The 26654-nt window shown below is 40.2% G+C and overlaps 1 protein-coding gene across 2 annotated transcripts in view; it reads left to right on the forward strand.

Annotated features, from left to right (window-relative positions):
- Positions 1 to 26624, forward strand: part of LOC137999881 (fibulin-1-like) — a 27608-nt gene extending 984 nt beyond the window's left edge. Inside the window, exons 3-15 of one of the 2 annotated variants that reach the window (XM_068845841.1) lie at positions 5398 to 5742; positions 8475 to 8639; positions 10028 to 10210; positions 13697 to 13819; positions 14697 to 14981; positions 16452 to 16586; positions 17577 to 17702; positions 18405 to 18527; positions 19282 to 19468; positions 20341 to 20511; positions 21854 to 22060; positions 24026 to 24102; positions 24312 to 26624. In XM_068845841.1, the coding sequence (XP_068701942.1) occupies positions 5398 to 5742; positions 8475 to 8639; positions 10028 to 10210; positions 13697 to 13819; positions 14697 to 14981; positions 16452 to 16586; positions 17577 to 17702; positions 18405 to 18527; positions 19282 to 19468; positions 20341 to 20511; positions 21854 to 22060; positions 24026 to 24102; positions 24312 to 25135 (2951 nt within the window). In that variant the 3' untranslated portion in view covers positions 25136 to 26624. The remainder of the gene's footprint in view (positions 1 to 5397; positions 5743 to 8474; positions 8640 to 10027; positions 10211 to 13696; positions 13820 to 14696; positions 14982 to 16451; positions 16587 to 17576; positions 17703 to 18404; positions 18528 to 19281; positions 19469 to 20340; positions 20512 to 21853; positions 22061 to 24025; positions 24103 to 24311) is intronic. The other variant, XM_068845842.1, reaches the window with a different exon arrangement.
- Positions 26625 to 26654: the final 30 nt, after the last annotated feature.

Genomic DNA, 26654 nt, shown 5'->3' on the forward strand with positions numbered 1-26654 from the left:
GCTTTAATATATCTGGAGGCATACGTTGATATCATGGACAATTGCGACAAAATACAACCAAACGTAGCAGTAGGGTTTAGATCACTGGGAGTGAATGGCCCGGGGGTAAGATCACCATATTCTAATAATACGCTTTAATACCCGTCTGAAAGACTCAAAAGGATTGAGTTTCACAGTCAGAGTTTTCTCCATCCACTGCCTGACAAATTTTCGTAATTGGTCAACATTACATGTAAGTTAGATGTGACTAGCACCACAGGAAGGGATTGGTAATGATTTTCAGCTTGAGAGAGTAGAACCACTGAACTAGAAATCGAAAATTGACGGTATATGATTGGCTTAACGTTTACTTGGCCGTAAACCACCACGCATTTTTATGTCCTGTCACGTTATTTTCCCTGTGGAATGCACAAAGATATGTTTACATCACTGAAACCAAAAACTATCAATACAGTCTCCCCTAACTGTAGAGAGACTATTTATCGACTTTTATTTTGGTTGTTACAGACAGCAGGGATAAAAATAATAATCCCTTTATTAAAGTCTCAAGCTAATGGAATCGAGCACAAGTGCTCTAACAACAATGAGGAATAAGCCAACAGTACTTGGGGGGAAACCTCTCCGAGTAGAGCAGAAACAAACTCAACCCACCAATAAAGGAGTCCAAGAATTGAACCCAGAACGTATCTGATAAAAACACAATCCCTACCGGCTCCAGCCTTAATTCTCGCGCTTCATTTTGACAAATAGTGACTCTTCCTCTAAATCCCACTTTGATATCTCTCTCTTAAATTGAAAGGAATGTTTTAGGCCAGGGTCAAGTTTCTCGGCACAATGAAAACAGTAAAACCCTCGTTTTATAGCACTTTGAAACCTTCGTGATGGTTTGTTCAAGAGCATGTTATAATACCTTGTTGTTTTCCTGATCACTGGGACAATTTCCGGAAATATGTTGCGGGTAACTTTGGCTTGCACGATGAAAAAATGTCCGGTGTTCGCCGATCTCCGTCTTCGCACTTTGGAAACGGCGTTCAGAAATGACGATAGTCTTAAAATTTGTAGCCATTTCTAAACTCGAAGTCTTAAGCCCCAACCTCCGGTTTGTGTTATTTTATAGATGTGTTTTCTTAACCTTCAAGTTGCAGGGTGAAGATAAATCGTATTAATCGGTTTAACTGCTATCAGTAAAGTTCGCGGCAACCAACTACACTCTTTTCATGACACCGTGTAATTTTTGAGCTTGGTGGACCGTTTTTTGTGGTTTGAGCATGGAAGCGATAAGTTTAATTCCGGAGAGTAAATCAATCTGACGAACGTGATAGTACTTACAAAAAAAAACAAAACAGCAACATCGACAACAAATTAGAGAAATAGAGAGATTTAGTTTGGATATATTCTAAGCATGCTCTTAAGATTTTGGCTAACGTGTCGAACGTTCGTAAAGAAAAATAAGGCATTGTAATGCGCAGAAATTATTGATAGTAGATGTTCTCGGTACATAGGCCAGATGCGAGGCTGGCCCTGAAATACCCACAGTTACTGTTACAATTCAGTCTCCATGCAATCGCGAGTGATTTCCCTTATTTGCAATGCTTGGACCTTGCAATCGTGAAGGGAGGGTCCATAATCCTCCAAAGTGGCTTAGAAATATCCATTGTTGTTTGTCTTGAAAGAGCCTCGATCTTTGACTTTGGGTCTTGGTAAATCGTGGTCGTTCCGAAGGCGAATGTAACGTACTTATCTTCAAGCAACTGCGTTCATTAGTCTTCCGTGTAGCCTTCGTGTAGCCGTACCCTCCCCCCGTAGTGGCGAATGCATTTATGTCCATATTCGTGGCACATCTTCAATATGCTTGCAAAAATAACGGACCTGCTTTCCTTGGGCTGAGATTAAGAAATTAATTTGTCAGCGTTTCTCGCCGTATAAGCATAAATGTTCAGGTTGGTAAAGAAAGGGTCCCATCTAATTGCAAGCGAAAAAACAACGCTCGTCCACTATTCGAGTGATAATCAGCACACCTTCGCCGCTAACTTACTTTTAACTTTAAGCTGTGCATACTTCTCTAGCACACGAAGACATAAAAGCTCAAGCTTCTCGCGTTGTGAATTCCCGTAAAATTTGCCAGCACTATTGCTACAGATTGACTAGACTTCACGAAACTGTTATTTTGTGATCATATATTAGTAGATCAAATAATTATAGTGAATCGTTGCTAAATCGTGAAAAAGACAGGAAACAAATAATATAAAAACATTCTGGAAAATGCAAGTTGTCATACAGCGGAATATCGTCGAACATTCTCATTTTGATAATGATATTCGAAGACTCCATAACTTTACGTGATGGAAGATGAATCCATCTGCTAACCCATCGCGGGTTTGCTTCAGTGAAGCTCGAAACTTATTTCCGGTTGTGGGCTATTACGTCACTAACATCGTTGGTGGTCGACTTCTCACGGCAGTGCGTTTCATTTTGTGAAATTATCAGTTACTCCCACAAATGTGGCCCGGGTTTGATTCCCAGACTCGAAGCCATGTGTGGGTTGAGTTTGTTGGTTCTCTACTCTGCAGCGAGAGGTTTTCTCCGGGTACTCCGGTTTCCCATCTCCTCAAAAACCAACATTCGACTTGATTTGCGTTTGCGTTTTAACGTGGATGATTTGCAAAGCCACATAAAAACGTAAAAAAGTCTCTGCGTTTTGAACCAGAATCACATTCGTGTAGACCAGGCCCAACAAAATGTTCATGTCATATTAAAAATGGCGGTGCCACTGTGACCAAAAAATCATTTCCTATTTTTCTTTGGATTTCAAACTGTCACAGTGTTGACTACACCTTTTGCTGTTCATTACAAGAAAATATGCATTCATTTGCGTGAAATGACGACCAACACCGCGAAGATACATTCATGAGCGTCCAAAAACGAACATTTGCACGTAACTCAGATTCAACAACTCGTGGTCAGTGGTCACTCGTGAGTACTTTTAGACTCTATCGCAAAGAACGCTCTATTCTTTGTACAAGCGAATTAATGTTTGTCTTATCCACTTCTAACGCCGTTTAGGAATATTAATGAATTTCAAACAGTGTGATGAAAATGTTAATGAACGGTTTATACACTTTAATGTTTGTCTATAGACCTTATTCATAAATGGCGGTCACATTGGCCGTTTTTATACTAGAGACGCATAATTCGTCTGGGACGAACTTGGGCAAACATTTTTTCTGCGTCTGTTAAATTCGTCTAGTATAAAGACGGCCACAAGACGTATTATTCGTCTGGACGAAGAATTTATTTTAGTGCGTCTTCGAAGACGCACTAAACTGGAAAGTTCGTCCAGACGCATTATGCGTCTAGTGCCCGTCTTTATACTAGACGAAATTAAAAGACGCAGAAAAAATGTTTGCCTAAGTTCGTCCAAGACGAATTATGCGTCTCATATAGTTCGTCCCGTCTTTGCACTAGACGGATAACATGAGAGACGCATAATTCGTCTGGACGGAATATGCGTCTCTAGTATAAAAACGGCCATTTATAATTCTTTTGTCCACGTGCAAATTAGCCTACCAAGCCTCATTTTAGAGCAAGAATTCTTTTCAATTCACTGTATGGTATCAAGGCTTGGTAGGCTAATTTGCACTTCGACAAAAGAATTAAAATTGGCCGCCATTTATGAATAAGGTCTATTGTCTCTGTTGATTTTCAAGATGGAGTTAATGACTTGAATGTTGGCGCAAATGAAAGAATATGTTTCCCTTTTGTATGCCGAATGACGCAAAAGAATGCCTAAATATGCTGAATGTTAACGAAATGAATCTCGTAATGAAGAGCAAAAGGTGTAAACACTAATCTCCCAAAGTTTTAAGCCTTGGTTTAAAAAAGACACCTATTTATTTTCCTCAGTATTTAATGTTCGCCATTACTAACTCCAAGATGATCGTGGAGAAAATGACATCAAAGGCCGCGGAATTAATCTGCAGCACGGGAGTTTTGGGCTTTAAGACTTTTAAACTCGCGTTTTGCACATATAATAAGCTGAAATTTTAAGCTAGTGAGTAAATAACGTCACTTTTCTCTGGATCCAACCCTCTGAGGTCCAATCGGTCAGTTTTGAACGTGAGTAATGGCGGACCGTGAAATCCAAAGCTTACGCTAAAAGTAAACGACCTGTATGGGCCCGCAAATGATCCCAGGACTGCAAATGATTCCAGAACCACAAACGATCCCCAAATTGTACCGAAAATGATACCAGGACCGCAAATGATCACCATATTGGACCGCAAATGATCCCGGAACGCAAATGATCCCCATCTTGGACCGCAAATGATCCCGAAAAAAAAGTAAGGAATGGCATGGAGGATAGAATGGTCTGAATAGAGAATTAATGCGAGGAGCGCTTATTTTTATTAAAATCACTTTAAATCATGGCTCACAAGAGGTTTCTGCCTCATTATAGTTTTCCAGAAAGACTGAATTTTGTGTCTTACCACGCTGTTATAAATTAAATTTGCCACGTTTAATTATCGGATACAATCATCAAAAACTAACTTGGACGCAATTCTAAACTGACTGTGACCAGGGGCCCGTTTCTCGAACCCTGCGTGTGTTGCCAGAGTTGTTCGATAAAAGTGGCCCCTCAGTCACAATCAGTTTAGAATTGCGTCCAAGTTAGTTTTTGATCATTGTACTTCCGATAATTAAAAAAAGGCAAATTTAAAACAGCGCGGTAAAAACAAAATTCAGCCTTTGTGAAAAACTATAATGAGGCAGTAACCTGTTGTGAGCCATGATTTAAAGTGATTTTAATAAAAATAAGCACTCTTCACATTCCATCCTCCATGCCATTCCTTACTTTTTTTCGGGATCATTTGCGGTACAAAATGGGGCACAATATGGGGATAATTTGCGGTCCTGGTATCATTTGCGGTGCTGGCATCATTTTCGGACCTGTACAGACCTTTGAATAAAAGTGAAAGCTCCAAATTTTGCCAGTTAGGTGTTAAGCAAAGACACTTTCAAAACAAATTCACCATGCACGACATCCTCACTTAAAAAAACTCCAAACCATTTGCGTGAACAGAAATGGAGCCATATGGTTAATTCCAAAAGGAGACAAAAACGTAAACGGCTAGCGAAGTAAAGAAACATCAACCCTCGAGTTTCTTTTAGGCAACAAGTCACCGAAACGTAAATTATAATGTCCTTTTTCGGACCTAGTAGTCAACGATAAGTTTTTAAAGATCAACTGTGGAAGAAGGCGGTCCCCTGATCGCAAAAACGAAAGTTGTCCTTATACGGAAAAAAAAAAAATTGTCCCCAGTGGTTTGAACAGTTTTGAACATGACCTGACACAAAATGACATCACCTTTATGATAATCTCCCAATATGATGTTGTAGGTTGCGGGGTGATCTTAAACAAGGCCCGTGGCACGATTGATTCTCCTGGCTATCCTAACAAATATCCAGCGAACTTAACATGTTCTTGGACAATACAAGCCCCTCCCAGCCATAAGATTACACTCCAATTTAGCGACTTTCGTCTCCAAGGAGGCTCGAATTGCCGCCACGATTGGTTGGACATCTACGATGGCCCCAGTATCCGCGAGGCCAGTCTTGGAAGATTCTGCGGTAATAAAAAACCGCGGCTGCTCAAATCAACGGGCCAGTCCCTGTATTTAAGACTAATCAGCAACGGTATGACTGAAAAAAGAGGCTTCAGGGCTTCATATGACACCCCTCAAGGTGAGCTGTGTTGAATAGAGAGGAAGGGTTGGGCGCAATGACAAAAGCAATCGCGTTTTCGCACCAGTGTTTCCCGGTCAGATTCCCGGCTTCGGCGTCAAATGTGGGTTGGGCTTTTTGTTGATTCTCTACATTGCTCCGCGTGGTTTTTCTCAGGTTATTTAAAGTTTTACTTTTCATCGTCCCGTTTTAGTTAAGTTTTAATTTATTCGCCACAATTCATGGAGTGGCAGGGGAGAGGAACAGAACTTTCGTCCCAATTAAAACCTAACCCCGTTACAGGATACTTCACCTTATACAACTTGAGCAAAAAGGAATAATCGCGAAATACTTAAGATACTGCAAAGTTATAACTTTATAGTGACGTTTTGGTTGCCTTAGCTGCCGTCTTTTCTTAATTAAACTTTCTCTTCTTAGAGAGAATGTTAGCAAATGAGCCAGGGAGTTTCAAATATCGGAAGAGCGCTTCAATAGGTTGTCTTTTTAAATCGCGTAAGACATCTTTTTAATCGGTTCCTAAGCAATTCTTAATCTCACCAAGTGGTTTTTAATTTGGCTATCTTCAATGATGGTTTTTCCTGTTAGCAAAGGACTCTTTTCTTGTTTGCGTTCACTGGGCTGAAGAGTACGGGAAAAGTGACCTCTGCCATGGGTCGAAACTCACTGTGTTGAGCATGCGCGGCGGTTACTTAGCGACCGAATCCTAACGTGATACTTCATGTCGTATGGGCTCACTTAAAAACAGCGGAATTACTGTAAAGGAATGCGCGGGACACACAGCGGGCTCAAGTCATAGTCAGCAAACACATCACGGGGCATGCGGTTTGAAGAGTGCCGTCCGAGGTTGGATCAAAGTGAGTTTCGACCCATGGCAGGGGTCTCTCTTAACGAATTCCCGTACTCGTCAGACCAGGGAACGCAAAAGAGACCTCTGCTATCAGAGAATGGTGGTTTTAAAAGTTATTATTTTTTATTGTAATATATGAACTGTACATCGTCTTCAACTATCAGAAGAAAAACGCTCTATAAGTGCTCACAACTCAACACGGCGCGCCGATGCGTAACCGGCTGGATGTGCAGATGAAATAAATTATTTGTCTATTTTTCTTGAGTATATTCTAAAACAACGAATTATCTCTTGCTATTCACCTTTATCACGCGGCGGCCATTTTGGAGTCCGTGGGGAATAAAGGCTTTGTCTTTGCATTGTCTTTGCCCGTCCAGCCTCACACTGAATGAGAGGTTCGACGGGCAAAATCTTTTGTTTGGACATTGAGTGATATGGGTCTATTCGCCTCCTAGCAACTCACGCGGGATTTGCACTCGAAATTATTGTTGTCGTTGCAGGAAAAAAATGAGTAAAAAACATCTTTTTGCGCAACGGCTCGGTGAATATCCAGCACTAACCTCCTCCACTTCGGTGACTGATAGTTGTTAATTATAGAGGGTAGCAATATATGGGTTGAGTAGGATTTCTAAAAACGTCCATTGTAAGTGTTATTCATGTGTATTGTACCGGGTAAAAGAAATAATACCTATTTTAATAAGAGATCATCACGATAAAAGTCAAAGCTAGTCCAACTTATCTTTATCCAACAGTTTACTTTTATTGTTTATTTATTTATTTATTTAGTAACTTTCATTTAGTGAAAAAAGGCACTAATGAGGGAGGGGCTAACGTACGGACTCGAAGTCCCAGCGAGGTCAGCCCCCATAAATATATACTTACACTAAAACATATATAAACAAAGACTAATAATTAACCACATTTCTTTCTTAGTATTACTGAATTGAGCGACAATGAGGGAGAATGTTTTTCATGTTTGAATTCTAGAAGTGTCAAAATTAGCGATAAATTTATTAAAGAAGTAGTTAAATAGACGGTCTTTGAAGGTATCAGTAGCACAAGGCTACCTTTTTTTCTAATCAGTCAGCCGAGAATAAAATACTGAATATTCAAAGTGCATTGCATAATGAGATACATCTGAAAATTGGAACGTTATATAATAGATTATCTCTGAGCAATGATGCTTTGAAAAATCGAATTTTTTAGGAAGAATTCATGGGATAATCAGCGCTATTGCCACCCGATAATTTATCAGTTTTTGATGGCTAATAACTTGCTTGTTATCAAAGATAAAAGGAATAAAATTGAACAGTTAATAAACTGCAACAAGTTCTTTTACCTTTTAAATTTAAGGTAAAAGCATGATACCTTTCTTGGCAAACTCGTATGTTACTGTAACAAAGTGTTAACAATGACATCAGCAAGTATTGAGGCCCTAACGGGGAGGGAGGAGGAAGGGGGGGGGGGGGGGGGTCCCGTGTCGCTTGTCTAAATTTTAAAATCACTCGTGTCGGGGTTTAATCGGCTCATTCTCGGCCTTGACGTCACTGTCGGAATTTTGTTGGGAAAGGATGTCTTTTGTCGGAATTTCATTTTATGTGCTGTCGCTACTTTTTGGGCCATGTCGTTTGTCGGAATTTATCCTGTCAGGGCCTCAATATTCCTTTATATTTGATAGTAGAAAAAGACTCTTAAGGTTCTTGCTATATAAGGGATGTCATTATTATTATTATTATTATTATTATTATTATTATTATTATTATTATTATCATCATCATCATTGTTATTACTATATTTATTATTATTATTATTATTATTATTATTATTATTATTATTATTATTGTTAATACTGTTATTACTATTATATTTATTTCCTTCTTTTAAGATTGTGGAGGAACCTACGCTGGATTCGGAGGCAAAATAAGCTCTCCAAACTACCCTTCATTCTACCACTCTGAAGCGAACTGTACGTACAAGATCAAAGTGTACACTGGTTTCAGAGTGAGGGTCAGGTTTCAACACTTCAGTACTGAGCCCAAGAGAGTAGGCGGTATGTTGGATAAGAGCTACGCGTAATATGAGTGAATGTTACCTATTTTTATTGATTTTATAATGGTATGTAAGGAGAAATGTAGACTCTGAAAAATATCGGAGTCCCAGATGGGATATTTTTCCGAGACTACATTTCTCCTTACATTCAATATCATTGTTGTTGTTTCATCGTTAACACACTCACTTTATAATGGTAATTGACTTAAAGGCGCTGTTACACTGTGCAATTTTTTGAGCAACTTGTCTCGCAACGCCATTGCCAGGCAAGTTGCAGGAATCATTGCCCAATGTAACACGCCTTGCAACGGCCAACGTTGCGAGACCAGTTCAGTGCAGAAACCGTTGCGGAAAGTAGAATTAAGTTCTATTTTCCGCAATGATTGAAACGCATTGCGCAGTGTAACATTTGTCCTGCAACTTGTTTCGCAACGGTTTGCGGCACCGGCGAATGAAAACGTTCATTTAACCTCATGTGATCCATGATCGAAACGAGACAAGTTGCATGAAACGTTGCTCAGTGTAACACCCGTAAAACAGCTTATTTCGAAATGTGAGAAAGTTTGTAGAAATGGTTTTGCGAGACAAGTTGCAAGAAAAATTGTACAGTGTAACAGCTTCTCAAGTGATGTGCAATTTGATCTGAAATCATACGTGTGGTTTCAAAATGGAACAAGCGCAGAGCGCGCGATTTTTTAATGCGTTTCATAAAATGAAAACCTTGCAAACTGGACGGTAACGAAAACAGATGCACTTCAGGACTTTTGGCGTGAAATTTCGAAGTTCTTTTAAGAATTCAAGTTCCGATAAAATTGGAAATTTGCCGTTCGTAAGAAGATTGAACCTGCCTAATCATGGACTTTTTTCTTGGAAATAACAAACAAGCTTTTCCACTTCTGGTTTTCCTTCAGTAAGGAGTTAAGTAAAGCCATATTTTTGGGCAACCAAGCAAAGTTCAACCTCGTTTTGCATATAATCTTACAAAACAAAGAAGTTACTTTTGTTGCTCACGAGGCCTAAATCGCTGTTATAGTATTTGATAGCTTTTTTCGTGTTTCCTTTCAAGTCTCAATGAGGTATAGTGAGGAGGCTTCAGGTTCCCACTTGATCACTCAATCAATGGATTGTTAAATTTCGGGTTTCGTTCGGGCGGCCGAATTGTTGTACGAATGTACTCGAGACGGAAGCGCGAAGCACACGTGTCGCAGGTTCGAATGTACCCTTCGCTCCTATTTCATTATTTTTAGGAATAGTTTTGAATTTTCCAAGCCTTAAAAGTCGTAGTAGAATATACATATATATATATATATATATATATATATATATATATATATATATACCATCAATGAGGTGTCTCACAACACTTTGATTTATTATTTTGTCGTACAGGAACTTGCTACGACTATGTCGAGGCTTATGATGGACTCTCTAGCGATGATTCTATCCTGGGGAAATACTGTGGAAAAGTCGGTCCATTTACCCTCATCTCTAGAAGCAACGTTATGTTGTTGCGATTTGTATCCGATAAGACGGTGAACCACAAGGGATTTCAACTTGTCTATTCAGCTGAAGGTACAGTTATCCGATACAGCTCCTTTTTTTCAAAGTGACCTTCTTAACCGTGACCTCAACTGGAAGAATAGTCATGCCGTAATACCTAAAGTTCTTAGGATTAAAGTGCATATCACGTAAACAAAATTTATTCTCCGAAATCGTCCCAAATATATTGTTTGATTTTCAGAACCTCTTAACTTGAAAACTCAGTTTTTTTTATTCGCTTTGAAAGGCGTGAAAAGTGATCACACTTTGATCCATGTCCGAGCAATGAAGGGAATGGGTTCGATGCTGGGTGACGTCACAAATTGCTTTGTATCGCAGTTTTTAAGGAACTACCACAATGCAAAGCAGACTGTGAACTCGGTACAAAACCGATTCCTCTTCCTTGCGCGATCGTAGATCAAAATTACTTACCTCTTACTAACCAAATGGAAGTCCTTACTGGGTAATATTGGCCCGAGGTCACGGCAGTACGGACCTACAAAAACGATCGAGGGTCAATGTTCCCCATTGCGGTGCCGACCACGTGAGGATAGTAAATTGTTTATTATATTATAAGGCATCGTTTTTTTGAGCGATCGGACACTTCTCCGCTTGGTGAATGTTCGTAATCTCCTTATTCCATTAGGCAACTTTGAAAGGTAACCTTTTACAGAGTGTCTCAATGGGGTTAACCGTTAGCCAACGCCGCGCATATTTAGAAATTATTACGTCATTACAACTGGCCAATCAGGTTCCTCTTCCTAAATGGCTGCGTAGCTAAAATTAGATTTTAAAAAACTGTCATTCGCCCATGTATGGGAGATTCGTTCTCTTACCTCATCCTCTTTTGCTCCCAGTTTGAAGTCTTGACAAAAATGTAAGTCACATTCTGATCAATGACTTATTCTATTCAATATGCGTACTAAGACCTTACTAACTAACACAGAGAAACCCGAAAAGCGTTAAAAAAAGTTTCATTTTTAACTAGGAAAGTTTCTTTGTTTTTCATGTAAGTGAACCGAGACGAAAAAAAAAACGGTTAGCCGTGAAAAGGTAAATTTTTAAACCGTTAGCCGTGAAAGCTATCCCTCGATTGAGACCCTCTTTACATGTAAAACTAAATTCCGCTTGTTATAAGTGAAATTGTACTGTTGTGATGAAAAGAATTAAATTCGCTCAACTTGGATTTCTAGGGAGAGAGAAAAATACGAAAACGGACCGTTTCCATGGTAATGGTCCATACTGTTAAATTCCGACCAAAGGGTGCTCCATTAAGCCTAAGAATTGCTTACCATATAATAATCAACAATTTTTCCATGAGCGCGCGTTGGATATGAGATGGTAAATAGCCAACGAGGCGCGTAACACCGAGTTGGCTATAACCAGTCTAAACCAGTCAACACCCGCATATAAGAACAAGTGGATTAAGAACATCAGGCTGAATTTTGGCCGATAAAGCACCATATAAATAAGAACAAATTCAGCCTGATAAATAAAACATGTTCTTAATATAAAGGGACAGAGCATTAGAATAAGGAAAAAGTACAATACAGTACAGTAAGTGATCAAAACAATATGGTGTTCAGGACCATTACAAACTTTGAAATCTATTTTAAAAAGGCTGGTATGTCTATTAAACCTCTAGTAATGTACAATTTGTGAAAGCAATTGTAAGAACATTTTTAGAAAACTTTCAGGCTGATTTCTTACTAAGCACCCCTTAAATGAGAACACAATCAGCTTGAAACGTGAAATAAGTGTTCTTATATGCGGGTGTTTACTGTATCCAACAAGCGCGAATGGAATAATTGTTTTATTGAATTCCTTAAACTCCAAAAGTTTGGAAGTACGAAAGCGAGAAAATCCGAGCGAAATCGAAAAAACTTGATGAAGATACGATGTTGTTAATACCTGGTGGTCAGACAGATGCAGGCTCAACACAAACATTTCTTACCTTTCTAAACGTCGGAATTGATCCAAACTTTCCAAAAAAAAAAAACCCGTTTATTTTTTGCTTTATTCAGAGACAACGCTTAGCTCAATCATTTGCCATATAAGGTCTAACTAAGGTATATGAGCCGATGACCGAGATCGAGTAAACCAATCAGAGCACGAGAAATGCTTTAACCGAGGTTGAGAATTTAAAGGGAAATTGTCACGAGAAGCGCATGCGCTAGCGTCTTGTGAAAACTTGAAAAGTGTTAGGTTAACTTTTTTCAAGTTGAATCGACAAATTCAAAATGGTGTCCACTGGGGAGGGCCATGGTGGACAAAGGAGAAACTCCGGCGAATATACGTGACTCACCCGTGAATCCATGATGGCGGCTAGAATTTTCTGTGGGCTCGAGAGCAAACAAACTCGAGCATGCGCAGCTCATGATAGTGCCCCTTTAATAACACTAATTTATTCCACTTTTTAAGAGCCTCTAAAACAGTGACTTTGAAGGATTGAATTAAGTGAACCAAAGAATCAGTGTTACACAATTGCAGAGAATTGTTGAGAAGAAGGGGGTTTTCTTAGGTGATAGACACACGTATGACACCTTGCAAAGTACTATGGATCTCATTGTTTACTTGTATTCCACATGTATGACAGTAAATGCCTCATAACCCCAGAAAAAATAAAGGCTCTGAGAGGTCAGCATCTGCTGAGATTTCATTTTATAGTTTTCAATTCAAACTCGACCCGATTTCGAGTCCTTGAGAATAAAATTTCAGCTCGGAGTGGTATCTTAGGACTTATAGTCTCTCTGATCCACAGCACTGCATCTTTAGACAAGCGTAGAAAAGAGCAGTGCTTTTCAATGAACCAGGTCCAGAGCTAATAATGGATTTCCAACATTGAGTAAAATGACATGCGCACACCAACAATGCACGCATAATTTCCCCTGTTCACATGATTATTTTGTTTTAGTTTAAAATGTTATGAATCATGATGCTATCCAGCAATCAATTATGAACATTTCCCTTTAAATCACTGACGATGACGGATGTGCCGTCGAAATATGACGTCTGGAACATTAAATAAACTCTTGTTGTTGCTTTTTGTCGGGAACTTTTGACAAATCATTATCAAATGTAAACTTAACTGATTAAAGGTGTGCTTGAGATGTAGCCTGAAACACGATTTGTCATAAATAAAGCAGGGGTCCGTAAACAGGGGTCACCATGGCAACCCTGCAAAGCGAGAACTTTGAGACTAACCGTCTAAGGAGGGAGGAATGGTAACCGCAAAAATTAGGTAACCTTTCGAGATTTTGATAGTTCCCCCTTCTCGCAGAGGCTTTCCCTGGCTGCATTATATACTGATGACCCGTGGCAAAGTCTTGAGCCTTGCCTAAAGTTAATTTAACTCCTATTTAATTAACTAAACTTGGGGAAAAGACTTAAATAGAAAGAAAGGGCGTACATTGTAGGGTTGTGTACACTGGATTCCTTTTCCGGAGTTTCTGAGGGTAATTGAGTTTATGTTATGCTGGTGAACAGTCACTTTTCTCATTTTCTATTTTTTGTGTTTAGATATAAATGAATGTGACAACAATAACGGCGGATGCAGTCACACTTGTGTGAACAACCAAGGAAGTTACACTTGCCGATGTCCAACCGGGTACGAGCTTAAGAACGACAGCCGAACATGTTTGGGTAAGTTTTATTAGAGTGTTAGAGAATGTTAACATGGACAAGGGGTCGATATTTTGTGCATCAGGTCTGCGAAACTCCTTTTGCAAAGTCGGGCTATAATCAGTGGTTAATGTTCATTTGATGTTGTTTCTTTTTGTTTTAAAAAGTTACTTATTGTCTAAGGTAAAATTTTGTGCCTTTGACAGTCGAAAAAAAATCTAAAATACCAAGATATAAAAATGGAGGGGATGAGATTTTACTTTAATTTCTGCAAACTGATTACACGTGGCAGATTTTGTGTACGGCGAGAATGAGTTGTGCTTGTTGTCGTCGTTAATATTTTGACTTGATTGCGGCCTTGCGATTTATTTCTCGTGGAAACGCACTTAACTGCAATATAGAAGACTTCCAAACGCGACATGCAAGAATTTTAGGGAGTGTCAGCTTTTTAAACCCCAAGAACTTCAACCGGCTTATTCAGCTGAGGGTACAGTAAACGATTCAAAACTTCAGGAAAAGTAAAGGCTCTTTTCAATTCAAACTTGAGCCGATTTCAAGTCCCTGTAAATTATTTTCGGTTGGGGGTGGTACCTTAGGATTTTGATGAAGTCGTAGATCTCTCATGATTGGCTTTTGTGAAAAAACCCGCGAAAACCCCGCTGGGATGTTCTTCTAAAAATAAAAAGATACGGGACGGAGTTGACTCAGAGGGTTAATATTGAAGGTAAAGGCCCCCAGTAATGGTCTCATGATAAAGACCTATGCGAAAGACTGCTAGCAATTACATTGGCCTCATAAGGGAATGGGACTACCCAGGAATCACTAGGAACTTATCACTGGCAAAATAAGCTGTTAATCGGAGTAAATACTCTCTTCTCTTTATACTATCTTTATACAGCTGTTCCAACCACCCAACCGCGCGTTTCTTCTACCTTATCTTCCAACTCTTGTGGACCTCATCGTTTCGGATGCGTAGACGGTACATGCATAGATAAGAGACAGGTGTGCGACGGTCTAGATGACTGCGTCGACTTGTCAGATGAACTGAATTGCCCCTGTCGTGACACGGAGATGACATGCGCTAACGGGGTCTGTGTCGGCCTGGATTGGATTTGTGATGGCGATGATGACTGTGGAGATGGAACGGACGAGATGAATTGCACTAGAGGCAGGAGTTCACCAGGTCTAAAGCAACATTCTATCTCCAAACAGAACGTACTCAGGAGCTCATCAAGGGGAATCTCTATCTCGCATACTTGGAGTCAACCCTTTCCTGAGTAGATTTATTTATAGAACACCAATCAAAAACAGGGCTATCTCAGCGTCAAGGGAAATATGATACTTTACTCGGGGAAAACCTGTTAAAATACTCGGGAAAGTGTTGACTCAAAGAATTAGTGGAGATAGACGCTCCTGTTGATGATCTCCCGACGTACTTTATTTTGATCTTGATCGTTGAATGACAGCAATTGCAGTTAATATAAAATTGCATCTGGAATGAAGCAACTTAGGCAGTTGCAAATACGACAGCGATGGGAAAAAATCGCCAGTAAGCTGAGCGGGAGGTTGTGCGCTTTGATAAAGGATCTTTGTTGCAGCTGGGTTCCCTGTTGCGCATTTTCGTGCTATTTTGTGTCACGTGACTATCTCGCTCGCGACGAGTGTCAAACACAAAGGCATAAGCTTGAGTTACGAACGTATAAATTGAGTTTCACGCATTACTTTGAAATTTCTTGCTACCGCTTACATTAACCCTTAATTTACTCTGTCTAACGCCAGGCGATTTTACTCCTCAATGGGGAACCCCCGGGATAATGTGGCCTTCCAAGTTGGTGTGATGTCTCATAAGGGCCGGTCCTTTCCGGTCTTTATTCTCCGACAGCCTTCGAAGTCCACACGGAGTGGAACTAAGCCGTAGAGGAAGATGCTCCTCTCGGCTGTTTTAATGGCTCGGCTTGATCTTGAGTTGCGCCAAGTAGTTTAGCAATTTATCCATGAATCTCTGAAGTATCTGCGGGTTGAGATTAGAATAATAATATTCTTGGTGTTTGCAGGAACCTATGATTAGGATCGTGCAACTTCATTGTATATGTGGGACGGGGTTTTTACAGACCGAATTATTTTTAGATTGATTTTCCGCGAAACCAGACCTTTCCAGCAAATCACAATCTACTATTATTGCGCATACGTTCTGCGCATCTCGAGATACTCGGATTTCCTATCGGCGGTGCTTATTAATACGGGGATGTTTTTGCGCGGTTCAAAACTATGTGGAGAAAGCAGAGCTTAGCAAGTGCTTTTGGTATCCAAAATGAAAATTGGGGATAACCATGCAATTTTCAGAGACAATTAAGCTTCAATTTGGCAAAGAACGTCATACATTGCTTTATATTTTAAAGCTTTTTGCAAATGCGTGGTTACCCCCAATTTTCTTTTTGGATTTCAATCACACTTGTTGAGATCTGCTTTTCCCGCATATTCAGTAAACCGCGCAAAAATGCCTTTGAATTAGTAGGCACCGTCCTTAAGTAAAAAGAGGTCGTTCGATTGCTTGAAATGGAGATGCATGTCGTTCACTCAGTGCATAAAAAAATGCGTAACAACGAAGAATGTTTTTGAAAATGCTGACTTAGTTTTTGTTTTCATTTTGTAGCTTCTGCAAACTGTTCTACAAATAACGGAGGATGTGAATACAAATGTTCTGAGTTTTACGTAGGCAACCAGAAGGAAATAAGGTGCTCTTGCAAACGAGGCTACGTGCTGCAGCAGGACGGAAAGCATTGCGCAGGTCAGTTTTTCGTTGAGAAACGAATCTCCTTACTAGGACCACCAAATTTGCATGAACACTGACGGTGGCCATGTCTGCGCATGTCAGGAAGGATACTTCCTGAACGTTGATAAAGTCAGTTGTGAAGGTAATCCGAAAGGATGTTATTTCCAAGCACCTTTAAAACCTGTAAAAAGTTGTGTTCTCATTCAAATTCGTAAAACTCCGGCAACAAAAAAATAATTAAATTTATTAAATCGACAATCTAAATTCCCACAGAATCAATGAACATTTCTCAGAATCCTTCTAACTTAAATCAAGTTACTTAAATGTGATAAAATCGAAGGGAATGGTCTTTTCCGAGACCACAACATTTCCAGGACGCTCGATTACAAGGAAAAACGGAGCTCCGTTCAAGGGATTATAACTGTTTTCTCTCGTTAAAACAGACTACATATCCGCAGGTAAATAAGAGAGATTCGATCTTTTCATAGTTTTATTGAGGAAACGGTCATCACACAAGTCTAAATCCCAATTCTCTGACGAAGTCATGAGGGGTTTCGCCCGCAATACAAAGTGGCATAAGCAAGGACGACAACGATGGCTACAAGAACGTTGCCTGAAAACATTTTATAAAATAATTTAGGATAGTACGCGCACTCTCATTGGTCAATAGCTGTGTATAGATGAGAGTAAGTAAACGCGATATTTTATTTGGCCGCCATTTAGGAAAGAGGTCTAGAGACACATATCACTCGATGCCCAGGCAAAAGACTTTGTGCGTCCAACCTCTCATTCAGTGTGAGGCTAGATGAAAATACAAACCCTTTATTCCCCACGGACTCCAAAATGGCCGCCGAGTGAAAAGGGGGAATTAATTAGTCCTCTACCATGGTTGTGGACGTTCGGAGCGACTGAGATCCTTGTTCTTCCGTGTTTAAAATTAGGATATCTAAAGGAAAAAAAGCATATTCCAACGCCCGACATGTTTGACCTTTTGTCTCCTTACAGATATAGATGAGTGCGCAAACAACCACGGAGGCTGCAACCACGAATGCATCAATACTGCTGGCAGTTTCCATTGCCAATGTTTTCCTGGATTTGAATTTGAAACTAGTCAGAAAAAGAATTGCCGAGGTAAAATAAAGAGAAATTAGCATTTTCTGATTTGCCTCTGGTTCCAAATCACTTGTACCACCCCGCGGCGGGGCAAATGTAGCTCGGATTTCGTAGATTGAGGTTCGCCTTTGATTCTTATTGTTACGAATTTCTCTGATCCGCAATAGCGTAGCGTTTGACAAGCATAGACAAAATTGAAGAACTAGTTTTCCATGAATCATCTTCAAAGCTAACGGAACTTCGAACATCAAGTAAAATGAAATGCTCACAGGTACAATGCACGCATAGTTTCACTGTGCACGCTAATTGTCTGACCCGTTATATTTTACTTTATATATATCACTGATCCGTGGAAGGTGCGGTGGCCACATGGTTGGTGCGCTCGACTCCGGATCAGGGTTTCGGGCCCTGGCCGTGGACGTTGTGTTGTGTTCTTGGGCAAGACACTTTACTCTCACGGTGCCTCTCTCTGCCCAAGTGTATAAATGGGTGCAGGCGAATTTAAAGCTTTGGCTTGCCCTGCGTTGGACTAGTATCCCATCCAGGGGGGAGAAGAAAAACTTCTAGTCGCTTCATGCTACAGAAACCGGGATAAGCTCCAGCCCCCTAATGCGCCACTTGGCTCGTAAGCAGATTTGTAAGATTTTAGTTGAAGGGAAGGGGTCTGGAGGGGTCAGTTTATAACCGGCCAATTTGTCCATTTCCTTTTTTTGTGTTTAGATATAAATGAATGTGACAGTAATAACGGCGGATGCAGTCACACTTGCGTCAATGACGATGGGAGTTACTTTTGTCAATGTCCAACGGGATTCAGGCTTCAGAACGACAACCGGACTTGTGTTGGTAAGGATTGACTTCACTGTTAATTGGCCTTTTTTCATACCAGAGACGCATGATCTGTCCAGATGAATTATGCGTCTGGACGAACTGTTCACTTTAGTACGTCGTCGAAGACATCTGGAGCCCGTCTTTGTACTAGACAAACTTAACAAACGCAGAAAAGATGGTTGCCGAAGCTCTTCCCAGACGAATTATGCATCTCAAGAATAAAAAAGGCCATTAAGCCATAAGAGAATGTCAAATTGTGCCCCAGTTCTGCGCAATTCAATTTCTAAAGTCGCGTTGTAACCAGTGATTAATGTTCATTTCGATCTGTTTCTTTTTTATGAAATCAGTTATTTGTCGTCTAAAGATCAATTTTTGTGTTGTTAACAGTCGGAAAAGAACCTGAAATACGAAGATATTGAGATACATTTAATTTGATTTTATTTTATTTTCTGCAAACTGACTTGACTGGCTCTGCAAAATGTAAGTTGCACGAGCCCGTTGTTTATTTTCCCACGTGAGTCAAGCTTGTTGTTTATATTCCTACTTAAGTCCAGCTGTGCGCTTACTGATTTATCGCTGAAAAGGTACTTAATCAGTCAATCATGCCGAATATAATAGTTTACCGGTGAAACAGATTCGTCCGTTAAAATCATCGGTATTTACATGCACTTCACCAAACAACACATTACAGGCTACCCAATTTTGCGCAAAATATCCCAGGATTAGGATTCGTTCTCCTTGCGTCTAATGCAATTCTTGAATTCAACAGATATCAACGAATGTGAACTTAACAATGGCAGCTGTCAGCAAGAATGTCAAAACACTCTGGGCAGTTTTATTTGCAGATGTCGTGATGGCTACATTGAAGACATTTTTGACTCTAAATCCTGTATGGATATCGACGAGTGTTTGGAGGGCGTGCCTGCTTGCTTTGATTGTGTTAATACACCAGGAAGGTTAGAGCTTGTACATGTCGTTAACAGGCGGTTAGTCTGAATTTGGAATTAATCGCGTTCGGTTGGTTTACTGTAAAAGCTGCAGGCAGGAACTCAGGACCCGGCTCATGACATATCTCTCCTTGGAGTCCGTTGATATTAAGACCATCTTACCTGTCATAGCTTGCGCCTGGATGAAACAAATTTACATCTAAGAGGTGGGGAGGGAAGGGGGAGAGGGGGGGAGGGGACGAAGTATAGACGAATGACAGCGCAGAGACCATGGGTTCGAATCCCGTTAAAAGTGTCTGAAAAAGACATCTGCTTAAAGGAGATGTGTCACAAAATTTAGCCAAATTCAGCGCCCGGGAACTTGCAACTAAATCAAGAGAAACGGTGTTTTCCAGGCTTCCTTGAAAACTGGTTGCATTGTCGCCAAACTGCTGATTCCAGCTAGCTGCAAGCTGTGCTCCAAGGTCACACATGGACCGTATAGCGGCAGCCTGAGGTGCCAGTATGCTTTCGGTTTGACCTTGTCGAGTTGCGTCGGTGCTGTATTTGCGACGTCGATTAGCGTGACAATTCTTCTTATTCTTCTTCCTCTTCTTCGTCTTCTTCTTCTTCTTCTTCTTCTTCTTCTTCTTCTTCTTACTATTATTATTATTATTATTATTATTGTTATTTTTATTATTATTATTATTATTATTATTATTATTATTATGATCTGCAACTCTCATATATTTTAAATGGCATAATTTTTTACTTTGATTGGTCATGTAAAAATTTCATGACATTAGCTCATACTTTTTAAGGAGTTAGAAATTAATTAATTCATTCATTCATTCATAGGAAATGGTGTTTTAATCTGACCATTTTGTTTGTCCTCTTTTCAGTTACGAATGCATATGCGATGACCCTGGTTTCACTACAAACGATGAAAGAACGCAATGCATTGACATTAATGAATGCGACACAAATAATGGAGGTTGCGGACATCTCACGTGCGTCAATACGTACGGCAGCAGTCAATGTCGATGTCCAACTGGTTATTCGCTTGACAAGAGGTAAGTTGATTTATTTCAGAATTCATTTATTTACCGCTTTCGCCAACTTCAAATAAAAAGCTTAAAACAAGGAAGAGGCAGCCTGGAGGCAAGTGGTTACGGTTGGGCCACCTCTTTGCCCCAAGACCGCGCTCACAACAACGACAACGAACAAAAACAATTATATTAAATTTTGAGATCCGTTTCCGTCGACCTCAAGGTCGTAAATCTTCACGTCCGTAAGTAACGTCTTTTCACCAAATTTAAGATTCTAAAGCAGTTTTCAAACGACTGGCAAAAGTAATTACGCGATGGCAATTGCAACGCTTAGTGATTGGTTTAAAAATCTCGCGCGAGTTTATCAACCAATGAGAAGGAAAACCCAAGCACGCCCGGTTTTTCCCGCGCTTTGAGCATGTTACACAGAATTGCAACAAATTTGGATTGGTTCATTGCGCTGTTTGCAGCTGCTGTGATTGTTCGAAGTAATTATTTTGGTATTTGTTTTACGACACATGACAACATGAGTATGCAACAATAGGACAAAACATTTCTTCTTCGGAAAACGTGTTCTTTTAGAAAACCTATTTCCAGTCATTCTCAATTCAGTTAACCTAAAACCGGTTCTCAAAGAAAGCCTCTCTTCAGGGAGAGCAACTCCTTCCCTATTTGTGGTTTGCACCGTTAACGCAGTGTCCGCCGAGTTTAATGACACAAACAATAGATCTCCCATGAAACTAGGGATGGTTTAAGGCGTGATGCGCTCGTGAGAAAGATTGTTATAATAACTAATTGTTTGGAAAACTGAACAATTTAGGAAGAACATGGCTCCCCAGAGTTGATCATTCGACCGGTGTTAGGGAGATCGTAGGTTCGAATACTGCCGGAGACTCTGGATTCTACCGTTCGTCATTCAGCACTTGTTCATTTCGTTATTGTTATCGTATGGCGAGTTTTTAGTGTCAAAATTCAAACATTCAGTTCGGCAATTCAAGCCTTCAGTTTGGAATTCAAACCCTCAATTTGGTAATTCCAACCTTCAGATCCTCAATTCAAACCTTCAAAATTCAAACATGCGTGCCATTTAAACTTTCAATTCGACAATTCAAATATTCAATTGAATTGAAGATTTGAATTCAGTACCAAAATGAATGTTTGAATTGTTGAGTTTCCAAACTGAAGGTTTGAATAGCTAAATTGAATGTTGTAATTGCCGAATACATGTCTGAATTTTTGACACCCAAACTGCGCCATATTATCTGCGTTTGTAGTTATTGGTTTCAAACCACCTAAAATGCTTGACTCAAATGTCAGCATGGAAGATAATCATGCCATTCTAATTATATTGAAACAATTTTTTTAGAACAAATCGTTGCATTGACGAGGACGAGTGCTCCACAAACAACTCCACGGGTGATTGTGATCACATCTGCGAAAACACACCTGGCTCCTACAGATGCAGCTGCAGGGACGGGTACAAGATCATGCAGGAGAAACGATGTCTGGATATCGACGAATGTGCCGAAGGAGGTCATGACTGCCAACATAACTGCAGTAATACTGGTGGAAGGTAATTTCTTGCTCCAATGATAACCGTCGTAGCATTGGCCTTCAAGCGTAGCCGCAAGGCTGCCGCTTTTCACACCAACCGCTTAAATTGTACCGTTAAGAGATTTTCTCGGAAGTCCCGAAACTTTACGGGCCATTTTCGGGTGTCACAATTCCTTTTGTATCGCAAGAAAGGAGAGGATTTAATTCGTCAAACTTCACAGTTATGTTTCTTTTAGTTACCTTGAAAACATGTTAGAAGATCGGCTTTCCAAAACAAGCGGTTGGCAGTTTCGCAAATGGCTTTTCGGACCCGAAAAGTTTTCGGGACTTTCGAGAAACGGGCCCCTGTAGCCAATTTGCAATCAAACGAAAGAATACTAAAATTGCGGCCATTTTGGAATAGCCCCTGGGGCCCGTTTCTCGAAAGTCCCGAAACCTTTTCGGGCCCGAAAAGCCATTTGTGAAATTGCCAACCGCTTGTTTTAGAAAGTCGATCTTTTAACATGCTTTCAAGGCAACAAAAGGAAAAATAACTGTAAAGTTTGACGAATTAAATCCTCTCCGTTCTTGAGATACAAAGGGAATTGTGACACCCGAAAACGCCCCGTAAAGTTTCTTGAGAAACGGGCCCCAGCTGATCTCTAATTTGAGTGTTTTAAAAGTCGTCCTGAAATGTCGTTCGCGATTATACCAATTAAAAATCATTTAGACTTGTACCATTTATTTATAACGGGGTTTCCGCAGCAGGCATTCTGACTACTGTAAATATAATTAATTAATTGTTAATTAAGTTGCTTATCAAACTATGATCTTTCTAACTTTCATTTCAATGCCATTCCGTAGTTTTCATGAAATATTCCTTTACACGGTTAATGTTATTGTTATTATGTTTTTTGGTCTAATTGATTTCTTTTTATATTTATAAATGCACTTGCGCATTGTAAACGAGCATGTTAAATGCTTCCAAGCGTCATGTGTGTAAATAAATTATCCTATCCTTTCCTTTTCTCAGTTCATCGCGGGTTCCAAAACCCCAGTCGAACCAATAGAGTGTTTTCACTCACGTGATCAGTAACTTTGTTTTGCCATCGAAACAAAGGAAAACGGTTTGCATGACAATAGAGCTCAATAGGCCAGTTTCGTATTCTAACGGTTGGACTGGATCTAGCATGAAATGGAGGCTAATGCGGGCAAATTACTTTGCATTTGAAAAGATTTGCCCGCATTGGCCTCCATTCCATGCTAGATCCAGTCCAGCCGTGAGAATTCGAGAATGGTGTATTCTTGGAGGATTGGTTGGGGAAACCAACATGGCTGCCCTTCCTTTGTTCAGGAACACCAAAATGGGAGCCGTGACGTCACGTGAAAACACTCTATAGTCAGGGTCTTGAAAATAACTGAAGAAGAATTGCCGCCTCTGTAAGTTCTCTGCAAAAGGTTAGACTTTGAAGTCTTCTCGGATAAAGACTGTAAACCGAAGGCCGTGTCACAACACTTCCCGTTAAGCACCACAATATACATCTTAATCCAAAATGGCCGCCACTTTAGTATTCTTTTGTTTGATTGCAAATTGGCCCTCTTGGCCTCGCTTTCAAACGTAAAATTCAAAAGAATATTTAACCTTGAACGAGGCCAAAAGGGCCAATTTGCAATCAAACGAAAGAATACTAAAATGGCGGCTATTTTGGAATAAGGTGTATGGGACGTTGTAGAATCCACAAACTGTTCGTGAGAGTATGGGGGAGACCCCCGGTGGTCCATCTGTCACGAAACTAATGTGATACTAGGCGCGGTATATAAGTCCATTACCATTACCTTTTCTATACTGCCACCCTCCCCTACCCCTCAACAACAACGCGGAAGTGCCCCAAGCTAATCCTCTATTCACCGTCCATTAAAAATACGGCCCTCGGTCACGCGTTTTATGGGAACGAAACTCTACTATTAAATCTCAATAATAATGGATTTTTTTGAATGTCAACAGCTACACCTGCTCCTGCAAAATGGGTTTCTTTCTCTCTGTTGATGGCTATTCCTGCAGAAAACTGAAGGACACTGAAGGTGAGATATTAAAACACAAGCTCAAGCCGAAATCTTGTTTGGAGCCGAAATGGAACAGAAAAAAATCCCTACTGTTTAAACGACGTTTCCCAGGAGATTATAACCTACATTTGAAAGAAGAATCTAAAGTTCTCCTGGCCTTGAAAAGGGCTATTCTTACAATTTTTCTGACTGTTTAACCTAAAAAATTCCATTTTGTTTTGTTGTAGAATGCGGTATTGCGCCCCTGGCAAACACAATTATCCGAGGCAAATGGCTTCCTCAAGGGCATCCCAAATGGCCCTGGACAGCGCTGCTTCACTTCAGCGTCTTTGGAGATATCGAGGGCTGCATGGCCACACTCATCGATAAGGAATGGCTCATTACAGCTGCGCGTTGTTTGTATTTGGGGCCCTTTTCTGTATCTAAAAGTTACATAAAAATATCGCCTCAAAACATTAAGGTGGAACTCGGGGCTTACAAGCGTTGGTCACCAGATCACACGCCAGTGCTCCACGACGTTTCCGAGATTGTAGTCCACAAGGACTTCGATCCAAAGACATTATCCACAAATATTGCCCTGGTTCATTTGGTTAGACCCGTGATAATCAGTGAAGACGTAAGACCAATCTGTCTGCCGAGCAGATCGGAAATCGAGCATCTTCTTAAATCTGGAATGTCCAGCGATGGTATCGTGGTCGGTTGGGGGAAGACACCTGATCATCAAGTTCGCAGCACACTGCACGAAGCAGCCGTTTCCGTCAAGGATCGATCCCTTTGCAAATGGTCCAATATGAAATACGACGAGCGTCAAATGATTTGCGCTGGTTACAAGGAACCACAGGATACTACCTGCATCGCCGATAGCGGCTCGCCGCTGATGTTTTCAGTAACCAATCGAAATTCGACCAAGTGGGTTGTGGGAGGAGTCACGAGCTGGGGACTGAGCGTGTTTGCCAACGGTTGCCATAGCAATTACCGATACACCGGCTACACCAATGTAGGGAGATTCTTGAAGTGGATCAGATTCCAAAGGGCTAACAACAAAAATTAAGTGCGGATCACTCGAGACGTCCGTATTTTCAAGGACGTGAAATTACTGTTCATTTGATGCTGTTTTGTACATTTGACCGCTCGAGTTAAATTTAACGCATTGCTGTAGCTGCGCTTAACAAGTATTCGATGTTTTTACATTCCCCATAATACACTTTGTTTGCCCCCTACATTTTGCATAAACCATTGTTTTTAAATGCCCTTGGGACACTGCACATTCTTAAGAGCATTTGAAAGCAATCGTTTATGCAAAATCTGGAAAAGCGAATAGCGAATACGGTAGAGCACGCTTTTTGTGAAGACTCACACATATGCGTCAGCTTCGTTTTTGAAGCGAGCCCAAGAGCGAAAATTAGAATTAAGTTTATAAAAAAAATTGATCTCTTATTACTATAAACACAAACGGAGGCTTAAATTAATATTATGCAGGTTGATTCGGGCATGTCGACAAAGCGAGGCTCTGTAACAATACGTGATCCGCAGCCCATATAGCCACGACGTTCTTAAGCCATGGACGGAACCGGAAGTAAACATTTTGCATGTTAGGACAATAGTCTCTCCCAGTTTTTTACGCTAATCGTCTCCAATAGAGAAAACATGCATAGCAATATAAATTCGCTATCGTAAAGACAAGTTAAAAAGGAAAATTTCTCGCTTCCCGTTGCCGTCTGCGGCTCAAAAACGTCGCTTCCTAACGGACGGCGCCTACTATTGTTATTGCGCATACGTTCTTCGCATCTCGAGAAACTCGGGTTTCTGATGGGTGGTGCTTTCTACTACAGGGATATTTTTGCGCGGTTTAAAACTATGCGGAGAAAGCAAAACCCAGCAAGTGCTCTTGGAATTCAAAAAGAAAATAGGTTATTCCCCATCATAAAATGAAATACGTTTTGGGGTGTTCTTTACATAAAAACAATACTAGTTAATTACTTTTGGAACTGACAACCCCCAAAATGAACGGCTGTATTATGGGATTTGCGAAAAAAGAGCATTGGGGGTAAAACACCTACCAAGAGTAGGTTGGACATTTCGTAAGACATGTACATTGCTTCGTATTTTATAGCTTTTTCGGGCCAAATATTGTTGATTAATTATCTTTTGAAAAATGCGTGGTTATTTCCTTTTTTTTTTTTTTAATTTCAATGACACTTGTTAGGGTCTGATTTTTCCCGCGTATTCATAAACCGGGAAAATACCTTTGAATTAGTAGGCACCGTTCTTAAGCTCCCCCAGTAGCAATAACAATTCGTAGAAGCTTTCTTAATGCAATAACCATGCTCTTTGCACTCCCTCCAACTGAATTCTGATGTGTTCCTGACATTTTTTTTTTCATCAGAGACTAAGAAAAACCTGCGCGATATAAGCCCTTCTTAATATCCCTCTCATCGAGTTTTATTTTCTTAAAGGGGTGCCGTAAACGGATATTTTCATGTACTCCTTTCGATTTTAGAACTGATTTCGTAATTAAATTATCACAATGATTTAATGAGGTGATGGAGTTTGACTTTGCTTTACCCATG

This window comes from Montipora foliosa, chromosome 4, assembly GCF_036669935.1.
Source record: "Montipora foliosa isolate CH-2021 chromosome 4, ASM3666993v2, whole genome shotgun sequence".
Taxonomy (NCBI): domain Eukaryota; kingdom Metazoa; phylum Cnidaria; class Anthozoa; order Scleractinia; family Acroporidae; genus Montipora; species Montipora foliosa.